Raw genomic sequence first — 27,711 nt, forward strand, 5'->3', positions numbered from 1 at the left:
CTCTACAGTTCAACACATTTGGAAAACTATCAGTCAGGAAATCAACATAATCTCTTCTGCTGACTTAAATAATGACTTAAATAATGACTTAATAATGATCCGCAGTATTTACTAATGTTGTAGTTGATCCTGTTATTCATGATAAACATCATAGACAGTTTATAGAATGCTGACTTTCTGTGTCATAAAGTATCAACTTTTGAACTGAATATCTGAGAATATTCCTTAAAATCCTAATGGCAGAACTTAGAGATGAACTGAATCTATCGACTGAACCACAAAGAGGATCATGGAACCTTTCTTATAATATATTGGACTGGATATCGCCACAATTATTAAAAATTAATTTGTGTTTTAGTCCCAAATGTATATCTAATTGTGTGAATATTACTCCTTACACCTGAATTTTATCTTTGTATACAGGGACAATCATTTATATATATATATATATATTTGTCTGTTTGTTTGTTTTGTTAATGTGTCAAAATATTCAATAAATAAAGATTTTTTTTAAAGTAAGAGCCAGATCCGGCCCCCGGGCCTCGACTTTGACATGTGGCGTGAGGGGTTGAAGCTAACTGCACTCAAACATAAACACTAACAGTTTTACAAATCTTTCGTTAATATCCTTTAATAAAGCGTTTACTCTCTTTGACACATCATAAACACTAAACCATTTATTTACATTAAAAAGTTAAAAGTTGAATAAAAGTGGCAACAACAGCAGATGCTGCAACCAACTGATAAAAAGGAGAACAGAAGTCTCTCTTAGGAAGCCCAGATCTCCATTTTGCTCCAGCTCCTCTGGAAGACCAGAGACGATGCTCCCGATCCCGCAGCGGGATTTCACCCCCAGTATGTCTGTGGTGACATACCTTCCTCTGGGATGGAGATCATTAGAAAGGCATCTTGGTCTGCAGTTTCCAGCCCACCTGGCATTCCTTGATGTTGAGAAGCTGTGACTCTAATCTGAGTTTCTGTTGAATTCCTGAGCATCAGAGCATTTCTGTGGGAGAAACCATTCAAAACTAGAAAAGTTGCATTACCTGTGATAATGCTAGTGTGAATGCTTTTTGCTGAAAGTAGTCACTGAAGATGCTGAAGCTTTTTGATGGAAATGGTGACACAATTTACTTTAATTGCTGAATGGATTTGCTGAAAATGCAAAATGTTAAATATACTAAAAGACTAGAAATGTCAATAAAGAACTATGAAAAAGTGCTGAAGCGGACCTAAATTTGTAGTATAATTACTTAAAAATCTCTAACACATGCCAATTTTGCAAAATATTTAGTGTGTTGCTTAAGCCAAACTGTTAGCCTTAAAAACCTTTATAGATGCCAAATTAGCCAAAAATGCTAGCTTGTTGCTTAAATATTAGCTAAACTCAAGAAAGCCTAAAATTCCTTAGCAATCTAAATTAGTCAAAAACATTAGCATGTTGCTAAAGTAGAGGCTAAACTCTAAATTAGCCTAAAAAGCCACTGTAATTGGCCAAAAAGCTAGCTCATTGCTTAATTACTAGCAAATATCCCAAATAGCCTAAAATTCCTCAGTAATCTAAATTTGTCAAAAATGTTAGCCTGCTGCTAAAATAGCAGCTAAACTCTAAATTAGCCTATCAAGACCCTGTAGATAAGAAATTAGCCAAAGTATTAACATGTTGCTTAAATATTAGCTAAACTCCAAATTAGCCTAAAACAATCCTCACTATGCTAAATTAGCCAAACAAGCTAGCACACCGCTTAACTACTAGCTAAACTCCAAAATAGCCTAAATCCTCAGTAAACTAAATGAGTCAAAACGTTAGCATGTTGCTTAAATAGAAGCTAAACTCTAAACTAGGCCAAAAACCCCAAGAAGATTACAAATTAGTCAAAAAGCTAGCTTGTTGCTTAAATACTAGCTAAATAGCCTAAAATTCTTCAGTCAGCTAAATTTCTCAGAAATGTTAGCATCTTGCTAAAGTAGAGGCTAAACTCTAAATTAGCTGATGAAAACCTCAGTAGATAACAAATTAACCAAAAACATTAGCATGTTGCTAAATATTAGCTAAACTCAATTTTTTTTTATTACTTTAAAGATGAAAACAGTCCATGAATATATTTAAAGTCTTGTTGCTAATCTACTTAAAATGTTGAAATTTGAAGACTTCCTATTCATTGTTTTGGGGCATATTTTGCTCAATATTTCAAGAACTTTCAAGTTTATGGATACTAAAAATACAAGCTTTAATGTCCTGAACGACCTCAATGTTTTGATGTTGAAATCGACGAAAGTCTGATTCAGTTTTCACCTGCTGAAGTATGATGTGAATTACAATTTTTCTGCAGTTTTTCTACAGTTTCAGATGCTTTTGATCACTTAGTGTTCCTGAGAAGAAGCTTTCAAACACAAATCCACCACACCTCCCAGCTTCCTCTTTTCAGTTATAGTATCATATTCATGCTGTGATTAAATATTAAAAATGTTGCTTTTTCTTCAGTTAATCTGTGAACATCTCGTGTTCTGAACTGAATGTAAAGCAGCAGCTGTGGTGAGGTTTGACCGTCCAGCTGTCGCTGCTACGCCTCAGAGCTTCGCTGAGTTTCTGTTCTCACTGAGCGGACACAGCGGCCTGTGTTAGTCAGTGAGGGGGGGTTCCCTCCTCCCGATCCGCCTTCAGGTGCCAGGCAACCTCCCTGCCCTTCACATTCCCCGGTATCGGTCACGTGCGCAGAGTTTGCCCTGATCCTGCAGGACAAAAGCCTGACTAGAATGTTCACTCTTTAAGATGGACTGAGGATCCCTGACTACAAACACCCCTGAGGACAGAAAGAGTTTAGGAATGACCCGTTGGGTCCAATCTAAGCCTCAAACAGCCTCCGGGTCAGAAACGTTCTGGAGGTGACACCGATACGATCGTCTAGTGTCGGCCGTATCGGCTGGGATGAATTTTTCATGTCGGTCCTCCGCAGGTGTTCCTGCGTTCAGAGGAACTCTCGGCGCTCCGTCACGCTTCTCACCTCTTGATCTCGTGGTCATTTGTTCGGGGCGAGCGCCAAAGCTGCGGCTCGCACATAACCCTGGGATTAGATGTCAAGGCTGCTCTTAGGAGACACAGACGCTGTCATTTTTCTCTGTGGTTTTTCTGACTCATCGTTCGGTACAACAACCAAGAAATGACACATAAGTTACAAAATGTTTTATTAAAAAACAACAACAACAACAACACAGGGAGGGCTGCCTTAAATACATTTGGACCGTCTCTCTTGGCCGCAGCAGATGATTGTCGACGGTTCTTCTATCCTAACAAAAATCAGTCGTAAACAATACGAAGCTATTTGGTATAAAAGTTCTGGCTCTGAAGGACAGAAGCCTTCATCCCTCGGGAGTCCGTGTGGGGAGTCCGAGAGGGGAGTCCGAGAGGGGAGTCCGAGTGAGATTCCGTGCAGTCTTTGCCCCTCTGACCTTCACTTAGACGTAGTCCTTCCTCTCCAGTCCCGGGCCCCCCACAGACCTCTGGGCGGAGTAGGCCATCCGGGACGGGTTGTACCTGGACTCCTGCGGCGGACAGGAGCAGCAGAGAAGTCCTCCGCCGAGAACTAAGAGCGCAGCCGCCGCCCAGCCGATGTAGAGGGCGGCGCCCAGCTCCCGGCGCTGGGCGTCGGGGATCAGAGGGTTGTAGAAGTCTCTGATGATGGTGTGGGCCGACCAGGAGACGGGGATGAGCTGCATGACGCCCGATATGATGAAGAAGACCCCAGAGATGATCATCACCTTGGCTTTGGACGCCTCGTCCTCAATGCAGTTGGTGCACTTGGCCCCGGCGATGGCCACCAGCACGGCCAGGATGGCCAGCAGGATGGAGATGACGGTCAGGGCGCGAGCGGCCTGCAGGTCCTGGGACAGCGCCAGCATGGAGTCGTAGACCTTACACTGCATCTGCCCCGTGCTCTGGACCACGCAGCTCATCCACATGCCCTCCCAGATGATCTGAGCCGTGACGATGTTGTTGCCGATAAAGGCCGTCACCCTCCACATGGGGAGGGCGCACGCCACGATGGCGATAATCCATCCCAGAATGCACAAGGAGATACCGATCAACTCGAGTCCTATGGACATCCTGAACTTCTCTCGCTCAGGAGGTTGGTGCAGCTCTTAGATCGGCAGGTTCGTGGTAATCTCTCACCTCCACCTGACCGGTAATCCTTTTATAAGACGGGTCAGCCGAGGGGAGGAGCTCGAGGTGAGGATGACTTCACAAAACGCCAGGAGGAAGGACTCAAGACTTCATGCTATCGGTTTACAAGAGCAGCTCCACAAAGCCTGCCCACTGAGAGGCTCCTCCAGCTGGAGCAGCAAGCGGGAGGCAGACAGCAGGTGGTTTACAGGAAGCTGACGTTACCGTCCACTTTAAACCAGAGAGTTTCAGTGAAATCTCTTTACTGCCAGAGTTTATTCCCTTCTGTTCTTCTTTATACTTTCAGTTTTCATTATTATTTTAAAACTTCATTTAAACAAGCTACAACTGATGAGGATATTCATATGTTTTAGTACGTTTACATTCAGGTTTATTCACAATTAAGTGAAACAATATATTTTTTCCCATTGAAATGAATGGGAATTTCGTTTACTTTAAAATTCTGAAAACTCTCAGCAAACTTTAGAGGTCTTTAACTTATCACTAATTGTTAAAATGTATATATATATATAATCATTTATAACCATTTTCTATTTAAAGACTGAGCTTAACCTGGATGTTCATATACTTTTTTATTTTATTTACATTTATAGTTTATTAAAATTGAGAAAAAAACTTTTATTTTTTCCCATTGAAATTAATGGGAGGTTTGTTCACTTTAACTCTTTACTTCAATCCAACTTTAAGATCTTTGACTTGTCACCAAATTTTAAACTTTCCTCTAAGTTTCAGTAGCTTTAGGTACATTGATGGACATCAGCCTCATTATTTGTGACAGTTTTTAAAAATCAAACCTTGAATTCAGTCAGAAAAATGTAAAAAATCCTTATTTTGTTGACATTTTATAAAGTTTAGCAAAACATTTTTTAAATAGGGCACTCAGAATAGTTTTGCTTTTTAGCAAATGTTGGGATCTTTGACTTGCCGACAACTTATAAAACGTTCTAATAGTTTTAAGTAACTTCAGCTAAAATGAATTAACCATCAACCTCTTCATATCTGTTTTTAATTGAAACATTGAACTCATCCGCTTTTTATTTTGTTTATCGTTTATTAAATAATTAAACTAAATTTTAATGAATGTTCTTCTCCTTAAGGGTTGAAAACTTTCAGCAGTTTTAGGATCTTTGACATTTCAGCTGCTTTTAAAATGTTCCTTTAGTTCTCAGGATCTTCAGGTAAACGGATGAACCACCAACTTCATCATTTATAGCTAGTTTAACTCTTTTTACGATGGTATTTTGCAATTTATTCTCTGTGGCTTTTTTCAAATAATCATTGCTCGATTGATTTAAAGAGGAATTCCAGTTTTTCTGTGTTTTTACCTTATGGTTCATAAAGGGCTTCAGGCCTCGGTTACTCAGTGACAGCCTCCTAACCGTTTTATGTCTTCCTTAAGCGCTCCACACTCACAGTGTCGGCGTCTCGCCCCATAAAACATTCAGGAAAACTTTCCAGATCCGAGGATGAGGGACGCTCACAGAGGCAGAGCAGCAGCAGAAAGTCCCTCCTGCCCCCTGAGGAATTCTCCCGCCCCCACCGGATCACCGAGAGGGAACCCAAATGGGGGCATTGTCTGGAGGAGTTCTCCAAATAGCTGAAGCGGCTCTTGTTATCTTAGGTCAGCAGGTGAATGGGAGCTGAGGGGGACAGGTGAGGAAGACCAGAGGATCAATAATAATTCCTTCAAGTTTTCACCTGCGGATGTGAATCGAAGGCTTTAATTTTTATAAATGAACAGAATAATCTTTACATTTGATGACTGCTGAGTAAATAGATGCTTTAAAGTCACTACTGCTGCCAAAAAGTGTTGCTCTGCTGTTTTTAAGACTCACAAACTGCTGTATCTTTTCCTCACAAAGGGGTTCCACATGGTTCTATACTGGGGACTCCTTTTATCTTGTCTTATGTTAATTCTCCTCTACCTGGAGTACATTTACTTTTATGTGAGTTTGGAATTATTTCAGGTTTGGTCTGATATTCATTTAAAGAGTGTGAGACTGTAACTAAAAACAATTAAACTTTAGCTTAAAAGGGGTTTAAAAACAGATTTAACCCCCAAGAAAAGTCTTACATTTAACAGATCTCTTCTCAGTTGTCTATAATACTATTTTACTTCATAAGTTGATATTTAATGGTTGCAAAGAATATTTAATGTAGATGAAAGGAAGAAGAAAAAAAGAGGACAAAACAAAATTGACAAACAATAAATTAACATTCAATCGGACCAACATATAAATCTTTAGAAAATTGGAAACAAACTAACCAAGACTTTTTTTTTGAAGAAAAGACTAAAAAGAATTAAAACTGATAAGAAAAGGGAAAGATGGAGTTTTATCTTTTGTAATGAATATATAATATTCCACAGTAATGAACAAACTGAGAAATGTGTACAAATGTAATTTAAAAAGAAGTCTAGCCTCAAACACAAAATGGGTTTATATAAATGTGAGGAGTATATTTATATAAACCCCTTTTGTGTTTGAGATCTGTTCAACAAATACAAACTTTTACTCAGCTGCTGGACAGAACAAGTTTAAAAAAAACGTTTAATCTTTTAACATAGGATAATCCACTCCTTATAATACTAAAATCAAAATTCATTTTTCAGAGAGAAAACGCTTTAAAACTGAACAATAAATTACCAAAAAACACTGTAAGAACACATTCAGAAGCTAATTTACCTGCATAAAAGTGCAGAAATGCTCACATTTCCTTTGCTGTCAGCAACTGTTCTTTTTAAATAAAGGTTCATAAAAAGTACCTAGTAGGATGAATAATTTATTTTTTTGTAAATTTGTATTTCATAGAAGTAATTACAGAAGTTTCTTCATATTTGTAACATTAATATCTATCAAATATGCATTTTATGGATAAAATTGTGTTTATTAGAAATTCTTTCCCTGAAGATTTTATGTTTTACTTTGAATCTAATGCTGAGATTCATCAACATAAAACCCGTCAAAATGGTAATTTTCATGTTCTTAAATGTGTCACATCAAGATCTGAATTCAGTTTGAGATTTAGAGGATGAAAAATGTGAATTCCATTTTTCCATCTGGCCATGAAAGGCATATCGGACATTTACTTAAAAAAAGTCCCAGAGAATAAAATGATTGTACTGTGAAATGTAAATGTTTGTTTTTTAAGATGTGTAAAGTGTATAAATGTGAATGTTTGTTTTAAAGTTTTATCCAGTAGAAAATGTAATATAAGTGTAATATAAGTCCATATGTTTTTTAGCCTCTTCCTGCACCTTCTTTTTATGTATTTATATACGTTTTTTTTTCTTTTGCAATATGTTGCATAAGTGCAAAAAATAAATAAATGATAAAAGATAAAAGTCCAAAACTGACTTTTGTATTATAAACAAGATTGTAATGTCAGCAGTAGCACTTTAAAATGTTTGTTGAGAAAAGCAATCTTTCAAGGATTTTATTTATGTATTTAAAATATTGTTGTTTTGAGGAGACGCTGCACCGTTTGACATACAGCTAAATCTTTAAAAAGTATTTATTAGTATTTTCAGCTTCTTGTTTGAGGCTTTATACCAAAAAAATTCTCTTAAAAATGGATTTCAGACGATAGTCGGTTCCAGTTGTTCATGTTTCTTCATGATTAATTTACATGTTTTGTAAAGACAGAAGAACTAAAATTAGAATCTGTATATGTCTGTATTTCTGTTCATATTGTCCATGAGGTTAAAACCTTTAATCTTTGGCTTTCATTTTGGTAAACTGGTCCATTCCTGTGTTCCATGTGGGCGTGGCCACAGTCAGAGTGAAAACCCTCTGTGTACAGGTTCGACAATGACTCCGCCTCTTACCTGAGTGACAGGTGGGTGTTACAGTTTCTGATGTCAGACTGAGGCAGGAGGTTCCCGGCAAACTGTAGCCACCGTGTCGAGTTTCTGACTTTGTCACATTAAAGAGGAGCGGCGGTCGACACTTTCCTCCTCCTGCTCCTCCTTTAGCTCCGTCGGTGGAAGGAGAAGTTACCGCAGTTTTAGTTCTTTTCTTTTATTGTAGTAAAAATGAATATTTAGCAAAGAAAACAGTAAAACTTTACAACAAATATGCATTTATTTAGGTAAAACAGAAATAAACCAAAAGAAAATCTACCGTCAAAGTACAAAATACACTTGAAATAACTCGGCACTTTCAACAAATGTGATAGAAGAAGAAAATCATTAAAGATAAAGTCCATAATGAAGGTTTGTCCCTGATGGTTCAGCGTTTCCATGGCGACGGATGTGAGTAGAGTCCGCCCTCAGACGTAGTCTCTTCTGTCGTAGCCGCTCGGGGCGACCGACCTGGTTTGGGAGTACACCATCTTGGACGGGGGGCCGTACCTTTTCTCCGCTGGCTTTGGGCAGCTGGAGCAGAGGATGGCGCCGCCGACGAGCAGAAACCCAGCGGCGGCCCAGCCCAAGTACAGAGCCCCCCCTATCTCCCTCTTCTGCGCCTCGGGGATGAGCGGGCTGTAGAACTCCATGACGATGGTGTGCGCCGACCACGACACGGGAATGAGCTGCGTGAGAGACGCCAAGATGAAGGCCACCCCGGCGGCGATCATCAGGCGAGCTTTGCTGGCCTCCTCGTCCACGCAGTTGGTGCACTTGGCCCCCGTTATGGTGACCAGGAGTCCCAGGACTCCCAACACAATGGAGATGACGGTGAGGGCGCGAGCCGCCTGAAGGTCGCCGCTCAGGGCCAGCATGGAGTCGTGGATCTTGCACTGCATCTGACCCGTGCTCTGGACCACGCACTGCATCCAGATGCCCTCCCAGGTGATCTGGGCCGTGACGATGTTCACGCCGATGAAGGCCGACACCCTCCACATGGGCAACACGCAGGAAATGATGGCGGAGATCCACCCCAAGAGGGCCAGGCTCACCCCGAGAATCTCCAACCCCAGCGAAGGCATGTCCGAGCTGCGCTTGCGTCCAGGTACGCGTCCCTCCTCGCTCTGACTGCAGACCCGGAGTGACTCCCAAAGCAAAGTCTGGCACAAACAAGGTGGAGACTGCTGGGTATTGGTCGGAGGGGAATTCAAACTTTCCTCCGTCCCGCCTCATCAGCTCCAAATATTCTGAGCCCCCAGATTAATGATTGAGCGCCCAAAGCCGCGGTGGCGTTCTCAGCGGTCTGGGCGAGGGCAGAGTAAACAGAGGCGCCGCATCGCTCAGCTCCGCCGTGGTTAAAGGGTAACAGAGAGGTTGATAAGTGACCGAGAGGACAAGATGCCGCAGGAGCTGCTGTTTCAGGGAAACAAAGCCTGGAACTCACAACAGTATCATGAAAGTCATTTTTATGGAAAGAATTTAAAGTTTGAGGCACAAACATTCCTAAACACGTTATGTTCTAAAAATACTCCGAGACAGACGAAACCTGTGAGGTAGTGAAATTTACTATTATTCTGGAGGCTGTGAAACTCCTCAATACACACTTTCTCAGATAGACGTGAACATTTTCAGATTGTTCTATCTTGTTCAAACTTTCAAAGCTCAAGAAATAATAAAAAACGTACAGTTTTAAAGAATAAAAAGGAAGATCTGATCACGAATAAAACTTTGTGTAAAAAACAAACTGAAATGCATTCTGTAGAAGAGAATCGTAGAGGATGGACGGACGGACGGACGGACGGACGGACAGACGGACAGACAGACAGATAGATAGTTGGATGGACGGACAGAAGGACAGATAGATAGATCGATCGATAGATAGACAGACTGCCAATCAGGAACAGTGTACTGACAAATTGCTCAAAGAATTTCAAAACAGCAAGTTGAACACAAGTTGAACCACGATATAACCAGAACTACTGGAGCCAGATTTGACTTCTTGTTGGACTTTCACTGATATTTACACATTTTTGGCCCAAACCAAATGTGCGGTACATGTGATTCATACAGTGTCTTTACGCCGCACTAGTCAACAGTACGGTGTACTGACCCGTTACTGAACGCTTGCGAATGCTGACGCACCCAAAAACTCATTTTTATCGGAGTGGTCTTTGAGTTTGTTGTAGATGCGGTAATGGAATCCTGGAATGGTTGACATGTTCCTCATGGCAGTAGAAGTCTCAGCTCTGTCCACGTAAAGTAAATAATAATTTTTGTTTTCACTGGTGATCCAAAATTTCATGTAACTTAGTGGTAAAGAGCATTTGCACCTTCATAATTACAGACATAATTACCTGTATTTAACATGTCGGGTTGGTAAGATAGCGACTCCCACAAATACGTTCAGTTTGGCTCCGACAGACACCTGGATGTTTTTCTTCTTACCATTGAGTCACAGCAGGAATATTCCTGTGAGATTTGGCTGCAGATCTATTCTTATCAGCTGAAACCGTCGTTGATTTTTGGGGGAAATTCTCTATGATCATGATATTTTTGACAACTGACTGAGGCTCAGCAACCACAAGGGAACGCATCTGCTCTAACTGAAACAGCAATGACTTCAACTTTGCTTCATACAAAAGTGAATATTACGCAGAGATAACCAGAGCAAACACAGAGAGAACCCGTGCAGCTGTCCAAACTTCCATGGACGTGTGGCTGCTGACATTCAGGCTGTTTGAGCCTCTAGAACAGATGACTCTGCAGTCAAGAAAAACACCATCCATCGGCTTCAGCTTGTTTGAAACTCAGTGGCACGCCGTCTAACCAGAACCAGAGAGACACGGAACGTGACACCAGCGTTGAACTCTCTGCACCAGTTCTCAGTCAGAGTCAGGATCCATTTTATTGGTTTATGAAAGTCTGATCGGGATTGCTTTTAGGTCATGACCCTCCTGGAGCTCTCAGGTCTTCAGGGGCATAAACAAACCCCCACGGCGCTGCCTCGTTCCAGAACCGTGTATCTGCCCGCCTAAGAACTTCAGGATCTCGTCTGCTGTCCAAGATCTGAAGGAAAATTCAAGACTCCACTTTTTAGCTTCACTTTTCCTTGTTTTAGTTGATTTCAAGGACTGTTTCTTCAGTTTTTGTTTAATGTGTTAGTGTGTGTTGGGGGAACTTTAATCATAATTATTATTTCTAGTTTTTATTTGTATTTATTTAAACCCCTTTCAGTTCTGGAACATGAAAAAGTGATTTTTAAATTAAAGTTTAATTTGTGTTAATAAATACAAATACATATTTCTAAAATAAATCAGAATCTAGGTCAAATTTAAGGCTCTGACTAATGACAATCTGACTGTAGTTCTATAGTTTTTAGGAGTAACGTATTCCTGAAAATGTTCCCAGACCATCACACTACCACCACCACCATGTTTGACTGTTGATCTTTCCTGAAAGTTTGTGTCCGTTTGAGTCCAGAAGTTCCTCTAATGTCTCATCAGAACATTTCTGCAGATGTGTCTTGGTGTCAGTAGTATCAATCTTCCTGAACTCTCCATGGATCCAGTTTTGTCCACCAGTCGGGTTCTGATCATGAACCTGAGTCAGGCGAGGCCTGACCTTCTTTCCTTGCTCTTCTACATCTTTGATAACCTCCTGGAAAAGCCGTCTTGGTGTTCTTGGAGTCGTTTTGGTTGGTTAGCCGTTCCTCAGGAGGTTCTTCATTTAGGGACAATACTTCTGGATTTTCCATCCATCCATCTTCTTTAGCTCATCCAGGACCGGGTCGTGGGGCAGCAGTCTGAGCAAAGATGCCCAGATACTTCCTCTAGCTCCTCTGGGGGGACACTGAGGCGTTCCCCGGAGTTTCTACCCAGTGGGACATGCTTCCCTCCACGGGAAGACTTCCAGTAGGTATCCAGACCAGATGCCTGAGCCACCCCAACTGGCTCCTCTCGATGTGGCTCTTGTTTCTCTAAAATCTCTGGACCGCAGAGGTGTCTTTGGACTTCTACCAGATGGAAATTTGTCTCTGACTTTGTTTATTTGAAGGTTTTCAGATTCAACCACACTTCTTTTGTTCTCTTTTATCTGCTTGACTTTTTCTCGGAGCTCTGTGGGTTATGGGTCTAAAGTGACAACAGGTCGTTTTTTTAATGTATTTATTTCCCTTTCTGCATATCATCACACTTCTTGCACCGTTATACTGTGAAAACTATAAATGAAGCAGCATACAACATTTGAGGAGATAAACACAACAGGATAAACTTTGTTTCCACGTGTCCAGAAAAGAATCTTTAGTCCACAATGTATTCCATTTGCAGTGAATTCTTCCAAATAGAACGTACAATATAAATGCTGCAAACCTCATGAGCGACGCTGGAGTTAACCTGCAGCTAACACAACAGCTTCACATTCTCTGGATATGAATCATATTTGTCTGAACATCTTTCATTCTCAGAACGTTCCCTGGAAATACAAATCACCCGTTTTACAGATTTCACGACCCATGAACAGCAACAAATGTATAGTTTTAACCTTCGAGTCACCTTTACTTTGAGCTTATTTCTAATAATCAGACAGATGTGTTGCAGAGATGTCCAGACGTTTGTTGGAGGAGGGATCGTCTATAGAAAGTAAGCGTTCTCAGAACCAGCAAACAGAGCCGGCTGTGTGAGATGATGGATGCTGTTTGGTTGAAAATTAGCTCGAGCTTTCCAGGAATCTGACAAAAACTCAGTTTGTCACAAAGAGCTTCAAAAGCAGCAAACATTTGTCCTCCATCTTGAGTGTTTTCATGGAATTGAAAAACAAACGGTGCTGGTGCCGGTGCTCAACGACCTCCTGCATGACACGCACGTGGCCACTGAGCGGTACGGTTTGGTCTGGTTTAGAATGGTCCAGGAAATGCAGGTGAGCGTTTCCACTCAAAGTTGGACCGTCACAGCGGATGTGGTTGTGTAGCTTTGTGTAGTGTAGGAGTCTACGACCTTCAACACTTAAAGAGCCATTTGGGTCGATTTCTCACCAACCAAAAGTCTTCACTCACCTTTTAGAAAAATAAAGCTACGGATTTATATTTATGTTTTTGCTACAGATATGATGCATTTAAATAATCTGTTGCATTTTTGGCATATATGAAACATAAATATGAAGAGAAAATAGTTTTTTTTAAATTAAAAATAGTTTTTAACTTTTGACAGAGCTCTGCGTGACTTGCTTTTAAAATGAAAGACATCCTACACCATAGGATCATGTCAATGCAGCAAATGAAGTAGGAAGTGTCATCAATGATACCTATAATATCAAAAAATGTTATTTTACTGTTTCTGGTGCATTTCAGCCACTAGTTCATAAATCCAACCAACAAAAACAAAATCAGAGCTAATGAAGTGACCCCAACCATATATTAAAACTCCAAGTAACACTTTTAATCCTTGAATTTGTTCATAGAAAATCTGTTGGTGGTTGACGCCCACAAGTACTTGGGAGTGCACCTTGACCACAAACTGGACTGGTCAGAGCAGGCTCGGGCTCTGTATAGGAAAGGACAGAGTAGGCTGTTTTTCCTAAGGAGGCTGAGGTCCTTTGATGTGTGTGCCGACATGTTTCTCCTCTTCTATCAGTCGGTTGTGGCAAGTGCTGTTTCTTTTGGGGTTGTATGTTGGGGTGGCAGTATGACCAAAAGGGGCAGCAATCGGCTGGACAAACTGATGAGGAGGTGTGCATCTGTGATGGGGAGGAGGGTGGACTCTGTGGGAACTGTGCTGCAGAAGAGGATGAAGGCTCTAAGCCGAAACATCCTGGACAATCCCAGACACCCTCTACATAGCACAATGTCGGCACAGAGGAGCACACGGAGTAACCGGCTCCTTTCACTGCGCTGCAGGACTGAGCGCTTTAAGAACTCATTTGTCCCGTCAGCCATCAGGCTGTTTAACAAATCTGCCTGATATAAACTGGTATTTTATTTTATTTCATGAATCTGTTATTTTTATTGCTATTTATTGTGTGTGTTTATGTTTGTTCTGTTCTGCTGCCGGACACCTGAATTTCTCCCTTGGGAGATTAATAAAGTTCTATCCATCTATCATTTTGTGACATCAGCTCAAGAGAACCCGCTCATTTTTGTGGGTAAGGGAGGGGCTGGTGCTGAGAGGATTAATCAAAAATGCATGAATGGATCAAAATACCCTTTTTTATAGTGAGGAATGAACATTTTAAGTTAAGTTAGACTCCTATCTCTGCATTTGACCCCTCCCTTAGGGAAGAGGTGAGCTGCAGACACAGCTATTTGAGAACCATTTGGTGGTTTACCCCCCAATCCATCCCCTCAATGCTGAGCGTCAAGCAGGGAGGCACTGGCTCCCATTTTTAGTGACTCGGCCTGGATTTGAACTCACGACCTTCCAGTCTCAGGGTGGACACTCTACCACAAGGCCACTGGTCGTGTGTTTTAATACACATAAAAGTTCAAAAAGTTCAAAAAGTTGATTTTGCACAGTGTAGGTCTTCTAAAATGGTCAGTCTGGAGTGTTTCTCGTTGAGACGGGCTGTGAGTTCAGAGAGCTGATACAGTTGTGTGTTTTCAGTGGGGGGAAGGTCTTATCAGTTTTCCCTTCAGATTAACTCCACGGACCAAACAAACTTTCGGTAGAGACTCAGGAGTTTCGACAGGAGTGTGTTTTTCCTTCTTCCTGGTTTTTGTTTTTTCTGCTCGTCTTTCGTGGATACTTTTCAAACATTCGTGTTGCTTTGTCCGACCTTAGAGGAGCTAAACCGAAGCCCAACAATCAATGAAGCCTTTGTGGTTCGGTTTGGATGTCTCCAGGCAGATGGAGACTTTTATCAGACTCGGTTGGATGACAGGCTCTAATGGGAGGAAGGCATGAGCTTCTCTGCAGAAACAAGTCGCCCATTGTTGCGTTTTTTGGGGGGCTGAAACGAAATCCCTTCGCTAAGCACGAACAAGAGCCTCTTTCATCAGCGGAATCCACAGCGGCGTTTGTCCATGCTGGAGAGCAAATTTATGATCACTTTTTATCTTTTATTGACTTATAAGACAGTAGTTAATTTGTACACTAAGAATAAATCACTTTTTTTAAGAAAACCTTTATTATACTCATAAAATGTGTTTACATTAAAAAGGTCTCTGTTTTTCACAATGACAGTTCAATGAGACGAGTTTCCGTCGGAGCGCTGCAGGTCCCGCTGCGCTCAGACGTAGTCTCTTCGGGTGTACCGTCCCGCTGCGCTCAGACGTAGTCTCTTCGGGTGTACCCGCCGGCCGACATGGCTTTGACTGCAGAGTAGTTCACCCTGGAGGGGGCAGAGGCCCCACCGCTGGGGGCCACCGCCGGTCTCGAAGGGCAGGAGCAGCAAAGAAGGGCTCCCCCAACAATCAGCAAACAGGAGGCGGCCCAACCAAAGTACAGCGCATTCCCGAACTCCCTCTTGGCCGTCTCCTCCAACAGCGGGTCGTAGAAGCCCAGGACGATGGCGTGGGCGGTCCAGGACACGGCCACCAGCATGAGCAGTCCCGCCACCACGAAGGTCACCCCTGCAGCCGCCACAAGGCGGGGCTTTCTGCTCTCGTCCCCACTGCAGTTAGTGCACTTGGCCCCGGCCACGGACAGGCCAATGCCCACGATGCTCAGCACCATGGAGACGATGACCAGCGCCCGCGCCGCCTGCAGGTCCACCGCCAGCCCCAGCATGGACTCGTGCACCTTGCAGTGCATCTGGCCTGTGCTCTGCACCGAACAGTTCATCCACAAGCCCTCCCAGATGACCTGAGAGATGACGATGTTCTGCCCGATGTAGGCCGTCACCCTCCACATCGGCAGGCCGCACGCCACCATCACCCCCAGCCAGCCCGCCACCGCCAGGATCATCCCGAGGATCTCCACGCCTGCCGAGGACATGTCCGAAGGAGCGGAACGGGGTTTCCTTCTTCCAGGGCCGGGACGGACAGAGGGCCTTCTGTGTTCGCGGACTCAAGCTCCCGAGATGAAGGCGATATCGGATCTCAAAGCCAGAGCGAAAGAGAGGGAGATCTACCTTCTTTATACAGCTAAGAGCACTGAAGGTGGAGTCAGCTTAAGGTGGCCTCATCTTCTAGAAAAGATCTGCGTCCAAACAGAGCAGATAACAATAATCTGTCTCATCAACAAGTCACTCAACGCAAACACACACATGAAATCAAAATTTCTGGAATTTATCTCAAATAAAAGTGAAAACTGCATCATGAAGGGATTTGAAGGCTGACATTTCCGATTAAAATGATGTTCAGGAACAGTTTAGGATTTAACCTCATGAGTATCTGCAACGTCCACAGAAACAAACCTGAGGAGTCATCAACCTGAGAAAAGAGGCAACAAGGTGCAACTTTTTGTTGGTCAGCCACAAAATCTCACAAAAATAGCAGAAAACCTCAACAGGTGAAGGGGGTGTGGTTATAAATGTATCCCAAAGTTAACATTAAAGTCACAGGTAGACATATGACGCTTCGCTTCGTTTCTATAGAACGCCTCATGACACACGCCAAACCGCAAATACCAACCTGACACCTAATTGTGGGTTTGTGTAACCGGATCTCTCAGTAACACCCGACCCACCATATCTGATCATTTCAGAGGACAAATGGACCATTTTTAACCAGAAACACACTTCCTGCTGATGCAGGTGGACTGTCCACAAGTTATACCAAATTAAAAGTAGCGCTACTTCAAAAAAGAATAAATAAAGTTTGAAACTTTAAAACAATAGGAGTCAGAAGAAAATGATCTCATTATAGCTATAATAGTTTTATGTAGTGAAATAAAACATTTAATTAATAATTAATTTTTAAAAGTGAGATTTTTGTCCAAATTTAACGACGAAGTCTAAAAAGGTTCCTTTTGTAAATCCTTCCAGTGACAGATGTAAACAACACCTGGCTTCACGGGCAACATGTTCGTGAACTCTCCTTGTGCTGAGACATATTTGAATGATCTTTTTCAAACTTGTCTAAAACTTTAAAGAAATCCTTGGATCTGGATCCACTTGCTGCTTTGTTTGGAGTGAGGAACTATCAGACACCCACAGTACTGTTTTACATTTTGGTGAGGCATTTGGAAAGCAGATTGATTCTGTTGAATTGGGAACAAAAATTGATAATATTGGACATATATTGAAGATTTAAAGCTTGAAAAAACTTAATTTTTACTAAGGGGAAGACTAGAAGAATTCAATATAATCTGGAAAACTTTCATGGACTTTTGATGGTACTTTAAAGATGTAACTACTGAGCCTCGTATGGAGTGTTAAAAACAATTTCCTCTGTCTAACATTTGTCTTTTTGCTTTGTTTTTAAAATAAAATCATCCGTCTTCTGTCGCTCATCTGTGACCGGGTCATGAAAGATGCCCAGACTTCCCTCTCCCCGGCCACTTCCTCCAGCTCCTCTGTGGGGACCCCGAGGCGTTCTAAGGCCAGCCGAGAGACCTAGTCTCTCCAGCGTGTCCTGGGTCTCCACCCGGTGGGACATGCCCAGAACACCTCTCCAGGGAGGAATCCAGGAGGCATCCGGATCAGGTGCCCGAGCCACCTCAACTGGTTCTTCTGAATGTGGAGAAGTGCCTCGACTACGAGCTCTCCGAGCTTCTCATCCTATCTCTAAGGGAGCACCCAGTCACCCTCCAGAAGAAGCTGATTTTGGCAGCTGGTATCTGGGACATCGTTCTTTCAGTGATGACTAAGAGCTCATGACCATAGGTGAGAACTGGAACAAAGATCGACTAGCATATCCAGAGCTTTGATTTCTGGCTCAGCTCTCTCTTCACCACAACAGACCAGCACAGCGACCGCATAACGGCAGACGCCGCTCCAATCCAGCTGTCGATCTCATGCTCCGATCTCCCCTCACTCGTGAACAAGACCCCAAAATATTTAAACTCCTCCACCTGAGGCAGGAGCACTCCACCCACCGAGAGAGGGCAAACTACCTTTCTCCGGTTTTTAACCAACGTCCTCAGACTTAGTCGTGCTGACCCTCATCCCGACTGCAAACCGCTCCAATACATGCTGGAGGTCCTGGCTCGATGAAGCTAACAGAACAACATCATCTGCAAAGAGCATAGATGAAGTCCTTTGGTCCTCAAACCAAATCCCCTCTGGGTCCTGGCTGTACCTAGAAGTTCTGTCCATAAAGACTATGAACAGAACCAGAGATAAAGGGCAGACCGACATACACCGGGAACTGGTCCAACTTACAGAGACCGGTCAGCCCTCAGTAAGGTTCTCCAGACCCCGTACTTCCAGAGCTTTCTTCTGCCGGTTACCACGGAAACGCGGCCGAACGCCTTCTCCAAATCCACAAAACACGTATGGACTGGATGAGTGAACCTCCACAAACCCTCCAGCTCCCTGGAGAGGGTTTGGAGCTGGTCCACTGTTCTACGACCAGGACGGAAACCGCACTGTTGTTCTTGGATCTGAGGTTTGACTATCGGACGAGCTAAATACATGAAACGTATACCTAAATGTGACTAATAACTTAATATGTAAAAATAAAGTATATTTAAAATCAGTCCACGAGCTGACCGTGAGTGACCCTCTCAGTCCGTGGAGCAGAGTTTATTCCCCTGAGGCCGTCTGTCCACCACACGGTTATCAATAAATGGATCAAAATGTCGTCGTAACCTGCTTTGATATCAACTAAATTTGAAATGTCTTTAAATTCTTTTGTCCATTTTCTGGAAAATCCTGCTGGAACATTTGAGTTTCCCCAGATGAGATTCTTTCACAGCGACGTGAGAAACTGAAAGAGTTGAAATGTTTTTTACTGTCAAGAGTTTAGTTCAAAAAAGCCGACAGGGTGAGGAGTTCCCTCAAAACACTAAAAATACTCTGTCTTTAGTGGGTGACGATTGAGCTCGGGAACATTAAAGGTTTTGCACTAATTAACAGAGGTCACCGTGAGTCAGGAGTCAGGTTAAAGGAACTCTATTATCTCTGTAGGTCGACCTTCACAGCAGACGCTCCCCCTTTGAACACAGAAAAACTCCCATTGAAAGGTTTTCTTCACTGAAGTGATCCACCGGTGGAAAGTCTGAGCTTTAAGATTCACTTCAGGGTGAAGCAACAAAAAAGTTTCTTTACTGTTTGGTAAAAATAAAACAAACACACAAATACTTGAAATACTCCACATCTGTGAGTGATGAGGATGCCTCCTGGTTATCAGGTAGGGGGCGCCACATGTGCACTTCTTCCAGTCAACAACACGATGAGACAACTTTTCCCAGAATCCCTTTTGTCGTTGCTGTGTGCCTTCAGGAGCTGTTTGATTCATGAATTCTCAGAATTTAAGGAGTCGCCTCGTCCAGAAAGAACTTCAAAACAAACGTGTGCGAACGTCTCTGTTTGTGACGCATAAAGACAAGGAAATACATCAGTCGAGACATTTTTAATCCCTCCATTTGACACGTTTTTAGGAGGATTTCAACACTTTTAATAAAAGTTAAAATACAGAAAAAAACAACACAAGTTTACTATAAACTCAACATTTAAATGCTTTTGTTTCTAATGGTAAATCCTTCCTAAAATAAAGTCCTCTTTGATTACAGTAACAACAAATGAACTTTTCTTCGCAGGAAACATCAGACAATCCTTTGTAAAGTGTTTTTCTTATAGTTGCAGAAGATTGAACTGATTCCATTCAAACTAATAAAGCAGCCTGTTGATTTACAGACTTTTATTTTTTACTTATAAAGAATAATATGTTTGTATAGCAAATAATTTGTACAGCAAGAATCCACTTCTGGTTGGAAACACTTCTGATCAAACTGGATTTATTCAAACAAACAATCCTCTTAGACTGATTAATCTAAAAGACTTTACGTCTATTGAAAAACAGGAAGCAACCTTAATCTCATTAGAAAAAGCATCTGACATAATGAATTGGAAGATTTGGGTTTGGAAAATGGTGATTAATTGGATTAAAGTTCTGTATCACAACCCACATGAGAACCAACGAGGAAACCTCTGAGGAGGTTGTGCTCCAAAGAGCCACCAGACAGGGGTGTCCACTGCCCCCCTCTCTCTTTGCTTCATTTATTCAACCTCTAGCGGCAGCCACAAGACAGAATAAAGAAGGAATTAGAACAAAAAATATCCGTCATAGAACCAGTCTTTATGCAGATGATGTGTTACTCCTAAACTCAGAATCTCCAATCTCCAGAGTAGTGATAATTATCCATCTCTGAGGACTCCTTTGAGTGGAATAAATCAGTGCTGTTATCATTCAATTGTAACTTTAAATATAGAGTCAAAATCAGGAAATACTAAATACTTAGATTTCACTTACTCATCCAATCTATCCGAAGTTGTGATGGGTTAACCTGCCCACATCGCTTATGGATGATTTATAAATCAAAATATTATCCAAAATCAACTTCCTGTCTTCTATGATCCGTACACAATCTCCTGCAACACAGTTTAAATCATTAGATACACCCAAAAATCCAGGTTTTTGTAGAAAAATAAACCACAAAGAATCAGCTTCATTGGAGACACTTCTTATGGCTATATTTTGTTTTTCCAGTTCCACATGTTGAAAAAGGTTAATTTAACCTGATGTAGAATAAAACAATACAATGAAATGTTACCTAAAATTTTGCTTTTTGAAAATTATCTTGCTGTGTTTTTTTTATTTTGTTTAACGCCATTTGATTCTTTATCATAATCTTAAATATTAAAAACTGTAAAATACCAGAAATTTCTAAAAACCTAAAAGACCATTAAATTGTTTAAACATTTCTGAGTTTTAAACAAAATGTAAACTTCCATTCAGGTAAAGGATCATTCCAGGTGAACCCATGCAGCGTCTTTCTCTTCTTCACAACATCGAAACCTTTTCTGACGTTCCTCAGAACGACCCGGCCCACGTCTGTCTCCTCGAGTCTGACTCTGCAGAACAGACTCTGCAGGTTCTTTCACAAGAACACGGAGTCTCTATTTTTAAAGGAATTCCTCGGGAACAGGTGCAGCAGTTGAACTGTTTCCTGGAGAAATGCAAGCTGCAACTTGTTCAGGACACGTCTGACATGGGAAAAGAAACTGGTCCTACAGGTTCCAGAGAGCAACTGCAGGATCTGTGTCAGAACGAGGTGCAGCACCGGGTCCAAATGCTGTTCCTTTGATAAACTGATCACAAACTGTAATTCTGCACATTAATTAAAAAAAAGTGTTGTCTTTGTGTAAAAAACAGGTTTTTAAATCAATGATTCTTCTTTAATTTTGATATATAACCTCTGCCAGGACCTCACTTCACCCAACAGGATGTGACAGGAACCAGTTTAGCAAAAAAAAAAGACAGAATTTGATAATCCATCCAGATAGCGATTAATGTAAATATCCTGGATAATTGCTACTGTATCATATAGCTGCCTGGTGCTCCCCTACAACTAATGCAATGAAAAATGGGGGAATACCTATAAATCTTCATTTGCTGTCAGATTTATTCACAAAGTAGGATATTCGAAGCAAACTAATCAACTTGTTTGTAATCAAAATTACAAAAATTACAGCATCTAGTTTATTATCAAAAATACTAAACAAAGTAAAAAAACAGAAATCTTTCTTAGTAAGAGACAATTCTCATAAATTAAGAGGAAGATACTATATATATATATATATATTTAAAAGTTGTTCTAAGCAAATGGTATTGACAAAATACAAGAATATAAAAAAAAATTCAGACTGTATAATTTTGGTAAAATTAATGAATAACAAATAACCAACAACAGGCTGTTTTAACTGGTTTTGAAGCTACTATTGAAGAGGATGATGGTTTTATGATATGACCCAAGAACAATATCATAACACTTATATCTAGGCTTAAAGAATCAGTGCTTCAGCCTGTTCCCGTTCAGACAGGATTATATTGTTGCTTTAGTTCTTGATGTCCTTCTCTGACCTTTAGTGTGAGACTGACTGTGCTGTTCACTTAAACATGCGCGAAACAATAAAGAAAGAAGTGAAAACATTCTGGGTGCAGAAAGTGTTAGTAAAGGTTGTATTTGTTTAGAAACTGTTCTAGTTGAATTTCACTGAATTACATTTGCAAAACAAATGAGGTTCATAGAAAACTTTACATATTTTACCGGACAATCCACAAACCTAAGGAAATAGTTGACATCACTAATACTCCAATAGAACTTCAAATGAGTTCTGTTAAGGAGGTCGAGTCTTTGGACTCAAGATATTCTGCTCCAACCATCTTTGGATCTACTCCAAAGCATTCTCAGTAGTCTTTTGTTTATGATTATGCCTTTGTTAGCCGAAATCAAAACTCTTATGTTGTTTTCTGCATAGATTTTGCAGAGCGGCAGGAGTTCATTAGACATTTCCGTCTGAGTTAAGAGAGGGAATAAGTTGAGTTTGATGCCAGTAGTTTCCATGCTCTCCCACTAGCTTACAGCCTCTCACAATCCCAGCCTGACATTACCAGTGCCAAAAAAACGGTGAGGAATGTTCGAGTTATCCGGTTTTGAGCCAGATGCCAGCTCGGATAAGGAAAACAAAGACGTACATGGACTTCAAGTGAATCATCATGGAGCGGAGCTGGGAGCTTGTGGCTCTCTACAGTAACTTGTACAACACACAAGCTCTTTCCAATCAATTTTTTGCCTGTAGCTAATTCACAACGATTTGATTAGAGAAATATGAATATATAACAGAGAACAAGTTTACTTTTCTTTATGTATGTCCTCCATCGTGAGGTCCCCAGCCTCCGGCGTGCAAACCGATACCGATCTTAGTGATGCTTGATACCAAGTCACAGACAGGGATAAAATACAAACTCTAATCAGGAATCCCCAACCCTCGGGATGCGAGGATGAACTGGTACCCTAACCTGGTTCTGGTACCCTTGAGCCTCGTTTCCACTGAGGGATTTGTTTTCATGGCACATCCGCTAACGTGTCACTGCGTCATTGTGGTGCAACTACTAGAAAGCAACAACAATGGAGCAGCAGCTCGTCTTTTTCTTGGTTTACTTTTAAACATCATGTATAACAGGAATTTAATTTTGAAAGAAGATTGCGGTTACGAAGAATTTAAAGAGGAAAACGGATAGTTATTTTAGCGCTATTTTAGTGCTTTCTAATGTCATCATCACTTTCTACCAGTCAACGGGTGGCTACAGCGGCTCCGCCCACCCATCCCGTTCTATTTTTCTATGGACCTAGAACGGATGGAGGTATGGGTCAGAACTGTTTAATGAGTCCATTTAACAATGGAAATGCTCCAAATACCATACAGCACCGGACTGCTCAGTGGAAACGAGGCTTAACCCAGTTACGCATCCGTTACCGCGTCCGGTACCGCGTCCTGAGGGCGGAGAAACCATGATGTTATGGGAACAGCCAGCACATCAAAAAACGACAAGTTGGGGACACCCAAAACGTGAAAAAATATGTCCAAATGTGACAAGTTGGGAGTGAGAATGTGTTATAAAAACACCAAAAACACCATCTTTACTGGGGTGGATCTTTAAAGGAACTTGATCTTCTTCCTTTCTGATTTCTGATGCTGACATGACGTTTGGACCGTAATCCTGTTTTGAACGGTCGGTGGATGAACTGTGTGATGCAGTCAAATCCAGGACTCTGATGGTGATGATTCAGGATCTGCAGGGAATCCTGGCTCGTCTTTGGGTTTTTTTTTCTGGAGGGAGGGTAAGAGTGAGGCAAAGATGAAGTGGTGTGGAGAACAGGTTTCAGTCATTCCAGTCCCAGAATACAGAAGTGTTGCATAAATTAGCCAAAAAAGAGCAAAATTTGACATTCATCAAGACTTTCCCCATCAGCAGAAGCATCTGATGACAAAAAGCATGAAATGACAGAATCTGATGAGCCAACGCCCTCAGAGTTTGTTTACATCTGAAGATCACATGGGGGGGTCTGATGCCTATCAGAGGCTGAGTTTCAACATCTCTCCAGTTCAGCTCCTGTTTTTGTTGTGGCACTCCCTCATCCCCCCTCCCAAACCTTTCCTCTTCAGACTTTTGAAAATGTTCCCATCTAATTATCTCACAGTGAGCTCAGATGTTCCTCAAGGCTCTGTTCTGGGGCCTCCTCCTGAAGGAAGAGAACATGATGTCACGCCCCTTTATAGCCCTTGAGTAAGTACTTATTTAGCCTCCGGCGGTCTCCTCTTTAATTTCAACAAGCAATTAAATGGAGGTGTGCTGTTCTCTTCCCGAGCCCCGCCCTCATTTATCCACAGAAGGTGTGTTAACGTGGTCACTGGGTTCAACCTTCAGCGGGGATTCAAACCTTCTCTTTGTGAGGACGAGGTGCTAACCACTGCACCACCATGCAGCTCCTTATCTTATGCATTTCCCTTCACTGTTTGCTACAAAAAAAGTTGATGTTTGAGTCTTTGCTTCAGTGTGAAGCGAATTGCTCCGCCCACCTTACGACGTCACCATGGCAACAGCTCCCAGAGGTGGATCAGTGCAGCTGCCCAAACTCACGTAAAATGTGTCCTAATCCATCCGCAAAAGAGAAGAGTGATGGGAAAGAAAAGAGTCCGTTTTTTTGTCCCACAGGTCAACACGAGCATCAGGATTGTGAGTGTAAACTCAGACCGTGTGGACGAATGTGAGCTTTGAAGAAATCAAATTCGTTTTTTAGCGATGACATAAAAATCTTTATGTGTGTCAACTGGTTCCTTTGAGGCAGGAGGTTTTGACAAACCCAAAGAAATTAAGCTGCTCGTTTTTGTTCCAAAGTAAAGAGTTTACTGAAGACAAAATAAAAGCTTTTCTGTCCTTTAAGCTGACTTTAGTTCATCTTCTCTTTGAATTCCTCTTTGATTTCTTCTTTCCTGCTGCAAAGTTTTTGTTTGTTTTTAAATCATCCCAGAAGTTTTAGAAACTCCTGACACACCTTGTTGTCAGCACGCCCACACATGCATTTGTCCCTGTAGACCTAAAAAAAGGCAAACGATACTGTGAGTAAAAGATCAGATGACGTCTCTCTGATGATCACTCGACACAGCTTCAGACCCTCTACTTGATTAGACACTTTAAATCATTAAAAAACACTTTCCAGACCTTTGGAGGTCAGCCCAGATCTGCATCTAGAGAATTCGCGGATTCTGCAAATTTGTACGATGTTTTCATCCAAGCTTGAATTTTTTTGCCTGCCTTGAAGATTTTCACCTGCTCCACAAAATGTTCTGGTGTCTGCAGATACCAAACGTCACCTTGAGGACAAGGCTTGCCTCTGACAACCTGTAGCCACTTCTTCCTTCTCCCCCCGCCGGTATTTTCTCCCAGCCTGTGCAGTCTCAACCTGTTTGCAGCAACAAACCTGTTAGAAAAGTACAGTCAGTACAAACGAGTCCTGCACTCAAACTTTGGAGCTTGGCCAATCTTTTCCTGCATTTTGCAGATCATTCAAACCTCTGCAGAAGATGTTCTGCTGAGTCTCCTTGACTTGAAACCATCTTTCTTCAGAGTCTTAATGAAGCACATTCCTCCCTGTCCCTCCGTCCGAGGTACAGACTCGGCTCGGGTGTCTTTAATGATGGATAAAACAGAGGCCTTATAGTCCTGAAAGTCCTCCTGGCTCTGAAACACTGCTTCCATTCATGTCCGACTCCATCAGATCTCCTTTCTACCTCCCTGCGCCTCCTTTTTTTTCTTTTTTTATGTCCCCTCGTTTTTCAAACAACTGGAACCCCGTGGCACTGCCATTTCTCCAACTGGCTGATGCCTGATCTCCACGGAAAAATTACCGTGGAATATTTTCACCATCTCCACTGGATCAGGGACGGTCTCCTCAGGGACGAGCAGGGGCCGACTGCTTGTAACCAGGTCAGCATCTTCTCTTTACCGCCATCCACACAGACAAACCTCTGTCCCAAAAAAATATTTCAAACTCAAATTGAAAACTAGTCAACGTCTAATTCCGTTAATTTCACGGATATCTTATACATTTGCCAAAAATTGTGTCTTCAAATTTACGTTTTCTTCTCTCTTAGTCTTAATAGAATCTTTAGTTGTACCATGAAAACATCTGCTTTAATGTGTTTTAGGCTATAAAAGGTTTGGTAACATCAAGAAATCTGAGCAGCTGTAAGTGGAAAGGAAATCATGAACAATTCTTTTTCTTCAAAAAGCTTCACGGTTTGAAAGCTGTCACAATCAAAGTATTTTGGATCACAATGGTCAGATGAAAATAAAAAAAAAAATTATAAATGACATTTTTGGCCTCTGTTTCCTTGGCAACAGAAACCGATTGAAACTGTTTTTGTTACTTTATTTGCACTGAGTCACAGTTTCAAACATGATGCACTTCACCATATTTGTTAGAAACCGGCGTGCAGAGACCTGTTTGAACCTGGAGGCAGAAAGACGTCATGATGGCGTTTAACGGTGCGCCAGCCCCACCCCACCCCACCTCACTTTGCATAAAAAGACCTGCTCCACTTTCAGACAGACATTCAAACTTTGGGACCTTTCAAAGCGACACAACTTTTTTTGGACGACCACAGAGAGTCATGATATCGGCTGGATTTCAGATCCTGGGCATCAGCCTGGGCATCATCGGCTGGATCGGGAGCATCGTGACCTGCATCCTGCCTCAGTGGAGGGTCACTGCCTTCGTCAACAACAACATCATCACGGCTCAGACGACATGGGAGGGCATCTGGATGAGCTGCATGGTCCAGAGCACGGGCCAGATGCAGTGTAAGGTCTACGACTCCATGCTGGCCCTAAGCACCGACATCAAGGTGTCCCGCGCCCTCATCATCATCTCCATCCTGCTGGGCATCGTCGCTCTGCTGCTGTCCATCGCCGGGGGCAAGTGCACCAACTGTGTGCAGAGCGAGGTCTCCAAAGCCAAGGTCAGCATCACGGCCGGCGCCATCTTCATCTCTGCGGGAATCCTGTGCCTCATCCCCGTGAGCTACACGGCCAACACCATCATCCGGGATTTCTACAACCCCATGTTAACAGTCAACAAGATGGAGCTGGGAGCCTCCCTCTTCATCGGCTGGGGGTCGGCTGCCCTGCTCATCCTGGGAGGCGGACTTCTCTGCTCCAACTGCCCCCCCAAAGGCGCTGTGGCCAAAGGTTACGTGTGAGGAGGAGGAGAGACTCTTTGATGCCACCACACCAGAAAAACTGTGACGGAACCTCGCTGGAGAGCATTTCTGGCGCTAATTCAACTTTTGAGACATTTCTGATGACTGTTTTCATTTCAGAGTTTTGTAACTTTTCATTGAGACTTTTCTGCATGTTTGCTTTAGATTGTAAATAAATGTTTTTGTTATGAGCTTTTTGTTTTGGTTACTTTTATTACATTTTCATTCAATCTTTAAAGGGGCCCTAACATGACAATTCTACTTTTTGAGGTTTTAAATGCATTTTACTGTTCTTTCGTCACTATAAAGAACCCCAAAGTGTATTTTGATCCATTCGTGCATTTAAGAGTAATCTTCTAAAAACCTGCTCTGTCTGCAGCAGCCCCTCCCATACCCACGAAAACGAGCGGTTGGAAACGTGCTGACGTATCGATGCCAACGGTTCCCTACAGGAAGAGTCTGTGCTGCAAGCTCCGCCCACAGATTAAGACCAATGCTCAATTTATCCCCTTATCCAGTAATGATCTGCAAAAAAAAAAAAAAA

At 42.1% G+C, this 27,711-nt stretch overlaps 4 protein-coding genes across 4 annotated transcripts; 1 reads left to right on the forward strand and 3 right to left on the reverse strand.

Annotated features, from left to right (window-relative positions):
* Positions 1-3,169: 3,169 nt before the first annotated feature.
* Positions 3,170-4,180, reverse strand: LOC112149781 (claudin-3). Its single transcript, XM_024277717.2, has one exon. The coding sequence runs from the start codon at positions 4,102-4,104 to the stop codon at positions 3,457-3,459; it is 648 nt and encodes a 215-aa protein (XP_024133485.1). The 5' UTR covers positions 4,105-4,180; the 3' UTR covers positions 3,170-3,456.
* Positions 4,181-8,246: 4,066 nt separating this feature from the next.
* Positions 8,247-9,192, reverse strand: LOC112149780 (claudin-3). The gene has a single exon (XM_024277716.2). It carries the CDS (start codon positions 9,107-9,109, stop codon positions 8,453-8,455), a length of 657 nt encoding a protein of 218 aa, XP_024133484.1. The 5' UTR covers positions 9,110-9,192; the 3' UTR covers positions 8,247-8,452.
* Positions 9,193-15,139: 5,947 nt separating this feature from the next.
* On the reverse strand, positions 15,140-16,134 carry LOC112149778 (claudin-4). The gene has a single exon (XM_024277714.2). The coding sequence runs from the start codon at positions 15,950-15,952 to the stop codon at positions 15,284-15,286; it is 669 nt and encodes a 222-aa protein (XP_024133482.1). The 5' UTR covers positions 15,953-16,134; the 3' UTR covers positions 15,140-15,283.
* A 9,921-nt stretch (positions 16,135-26,055) lies between these two features.
* On the forward strand, positions 26,056-27,358 carry LOC112149774 (claudin-4). Its single transcript, XM_024277710.2, has one exon. It carries the CDS (start codon positions 26,439-26,441, stop codon positions 27,165-27,167), a length of 729 nt encoding a protein of 242 aa, XP_024133478.1. The 5' UTR covers positions 26,056-26,438; the 3' UTR covers positions 27,168-27,358.
* Positions 27,359-27,711: the final 353 nt, after the last annotated feature.

This window comes from Oryzias melastigma, linkage group LG13, assembly GCF_002922805.2.
Source record: "Oryzias melastigma strain HK-1 linkage group LG13, ASM292280v2, whole genome shotgun sequence".
Taxonomy (NCBI): Eukaryota; Metazoa; Chordata; class Actinopteri; order Beloniformes; family Adrianichthyidae; genus Oryzias; species Oryzias melastigma.